The sequence below is a fragment of the Nicotiana attenuata genome, chromosome 1, assembly GCF_001879085.1.
Source record: "Nicotiana attenuata strain UT chromosome 1, NIATTr2, whole genome shotgun sequence".
NCBI classification, from domain to species: domain Eukaryota; kingdom Viridiplantae; phylum Streptophyta; class Magnoliopsida; order Solanales; family Solanaceae; genus Nicotiana; species Nicotiana attenuata.
The window spans coordinates 5289008-5292164 of record NC_031989.1 but is presented as its reverse complement, the minus strand read 5'-3'; the positions used below and the strand labels follow the sequence as shown (position 1 = coordinate 5292164).

At 35.0% G+C, this 3157-nt stretch overlaps 1 protein-coding gene across 1 annotated transcript; it reads left to right on the top strand.

The window, feature by feature from the left end:
- LOC109228561 (BURP domain protein USPL1-like) lies at positions 756-2821 on the top strand. The gene is made up of 2 exons (XM_019393728.1): positions 756-943; positions 1548-2821. The coding sequence occupies exons 1-2, from the start codon at positions 890-892 to the stop codon at positions 2646-2648; spliced, it is 1155 nt and encodes a 384-aa protein (XP_019249273.1). The 5' UTR covers positions 756-889; the 3' UTR covers positions 2649-2821.

Below are 3157 nucleotides of genomic sequence, written 5' to 3'. Positions count from 1 at the left end.
TTATCGGTTTATCATATTTGTAAACCGATAACCGATATTCTAAACCGATAATATTTATAACCGAACCGAACTGACCGATACCCACCCCTAGTTTTGCATATGAAACCGTTTCTGGACGCTTCAACCACTAAATTTGCTGGAGTGACTTTAAGGAATTAAAATCTCATGAACCTAACATCTTTTACGGATGAGGATTAGCCACATGCTCGTGTTATTCCGTCGGTCATATGCTCTTGGAACGTTTTACACACGTTTTACCCCTTGATTGTTTGCTCTCTATACCCTCAACGTTTTTCAAAAAGTTTCTTTTTAAGTAGGCTGCCTTTTAAGTATTTGATTAGAAATAATATATTGTTATTCTATAGATTTTATTTTTTAGTTTTTTAGTTTTTTACCCAGTAATCAGCACGTTGGAGGATAAAGCACTCTCAAACAACGATTTCATACCCAAATTTAAACTCGAGACCTCCCGTTAAGGACGAAAGATTTCATAGCCCACGTACCTCACCTTTATAAAGCAGTACATGTAATTGATTCAAAAGTCACTTGAAACCCCTCTAGCGTGATCCATGATATGGTTAGAGTAAAATAATTGAGACAGTGATAGCTAGATTCATGTATTATTGTAAGATATCTTCCAATTGGATTTTCTCACTAATTGACAATAACATTATGCAGAAGCTTCATGTTAATTGATAACCTGTCATATAAAATAGCAGTCATATCACTCCATATACGAATAGACTAAACTATGCCAACTTGTAGTATTAATAATTGTGATTTGATCGTCCAATAATTTCTGCATTCTTATCCTTGTTTGTTCAGTCTACATCTCTACTATTATCTACTACAAGAAACTTTCTGAAGGACTCAAACAAAAGAAAAAATAATGGATCTTAAGCTTGGTGCTTGTATTCTCTCCCTGAATCTCCTGATTCTGTTGGTAAATCTCAATCTATTCTTCTCATTCTCAAATATTATTTTCAAGTAAGTTTATTCTGTTAGGTGTTTGTCCAGATTTTCTTACCATAATTGGTTTTCCTATCTCATGAAAGAAAGGACAACATATTTACCATAATTGGGTTTTTTTTTCTTAGAAGGAAAATATAATTCTTCCATATTTGGCTAGTCCCTTTTCTTGTAGGAAAAGGTTTGAAGTTCTATAAATTGAGGATCCGTCCTTCTCATTCAGTAGCATCCACAATGTAGCCGCATGGGGTTCGAGAGTCGTTTTTAGGGGGGAGAATTTACAAGTGTTAGTGTGTCACTTGTGTTTGCCTCTTCGTGAGGTTGTTCTCAATATTTTGTGCTCTCTTTTATTATAGTGGATTGCTCATCTCCACCGTGGACGTAGGTCAGTTGACCGAACCACGTTATATGTTTGTGTCTCTTTTGGTATATTTCTCTTTGTTGTATGATTTATCGTCGTTCAAGGTTTGCTTTGCTAGCTTCCGCATGACACCTAATTTTTTCGGTCCTAACATGTTCAATGGTACTTCTTATATAAACTCTGATTAAAATGTTGCTGCTCACCTCATTATATACAGGTTACTTATGGAACTGAAGCTAGGAAAATGGCTGAAAGAAACAATGTTGTTGTCCAAAAGACTGATGTCTTTTTCTGGATTTATGATAACCAAGGAGAAAATGGTTATCACAAAACACCTAAAGAGAATGAACAAGTTCATTCATTATCAAATAACAAGGATCTTGAAAACAAGGATGATACTTATTACTTGATATACAATAAACAAGGTGAAAATATTCAGCAGCAAAATGGCAAGATCAAGAAAGAGAATGGTCAAGTTCATTTATCATCAAATAACATGGATTTCAAAAACAAGGTTGATAATTATATTCGGATATATGATAAACAAGGAGAAAATAATCAGCAGAAAACCAAAAAAGAGAATGTCCATATCCATTCATCTTCCCACATGGATCACATTGATCCTTCTCTAAGAGTTTTCTTCCTTATGAATGATCTAAAGTTGGGGAAAGCAATGACTGTTTCCTTCCCAAGAAGGGATCTTTCTTCTTCTTCTCCTAAATTCTTGCCCAAAGAAGAAGCTGATTCAATTCCATTTTCACTAAAGGAACTTCCAAACCTTCTTCAACGTTTCTCGTTCTCTCAAAACTCTCCACAAGCTAAAGCTATGGAAGATACATTAAAAGAATGTGAGGTTCCACCTATAAAGGGAGAGACAAAGTATTGTGCCACATCCTCAGAGGGAATGCTTGATTTTGTACAAGGAATTATGGGAGAAAATACTCAATTCAAAGTTCTATCGACAACTCATTTCTCAAATTCAACTCCTCTGCTTCAAAAGTATACTATTTTGGATGCTCCTCAGGAAGTTGCAGCTCCTAAGATGGTGGCATGTCATACCATGCCTTACGCTTACGCGATTTTCTACTGTCATTATACAATTAGTAAGAGCAAGGTGTTCAAGGTTTCATTAGGTGGTGAAAATGGTGATACAGTGGAAGCAATTGCTGTTTGTCATTTGGATACCTCTGAATGGAGTCCATCTCATGTATCTTTCCGTTTGCTCAGTATATTACCAGGAACATCACCTATCTGTCACTTTTTTCCATCCGATAATCTAGTTTGGGTTCCAAAAATTGCTACTGTACAAGAGCTTTGAAAGATCAGTTACACCATTTTGGCAGTAGCTTTTACTTCTCTAGTGCCTTATCTGTTATTGCTTGTATGAGTACAAATATTTGTATGTATCTTTTCATGTTTTTCTGGTGTACCTCTGGTTTAGATTTCTCTCCACTAGTGGGATCTTAATAAAACAATAAGATTTTCTAGAAATGGAAGTACTAGACTTTGGTTTGTTGTCATAAAAATTTATTACATAGTTGGATTCGGATCCAGAAACGATACAAGTTCTTGCAAAGAAGTTGGATACCTGTACATTAGTCATAACTCACAAGCAGGACAAAAGATCTCGGAGAAGAATTTGACAAATACTAATACAAGTTCTTGCAAAGAATTTGGCTTTTATAGGAACATCAACAATTCAAGATGCATCTTTGTAACAATTCAAATTTAAAACACGATTTTTTCTCTCTCTGTACTAGCATTTGAGTTGTCTCTCTACCAATACACCGGCAGAAAGAATTTATTTTTGAAAAGTTAAGTAAGAGC

Coding starts and splice junctions, on each gene's coding strand:
- LOC109228561 (XM_019393728.1), top strand. CDS start 890: ATGGATCTTAAGCTTGGTGCTTGTATTCTCTCCCTGAATCTCCTGATT. Junction 944..1,547: donor TGAATCTCCTGATTCTGTTG/GTAAATCTCAAT, acceptor CATTATATACAG/GTTACTTATGGAACTGAAGC.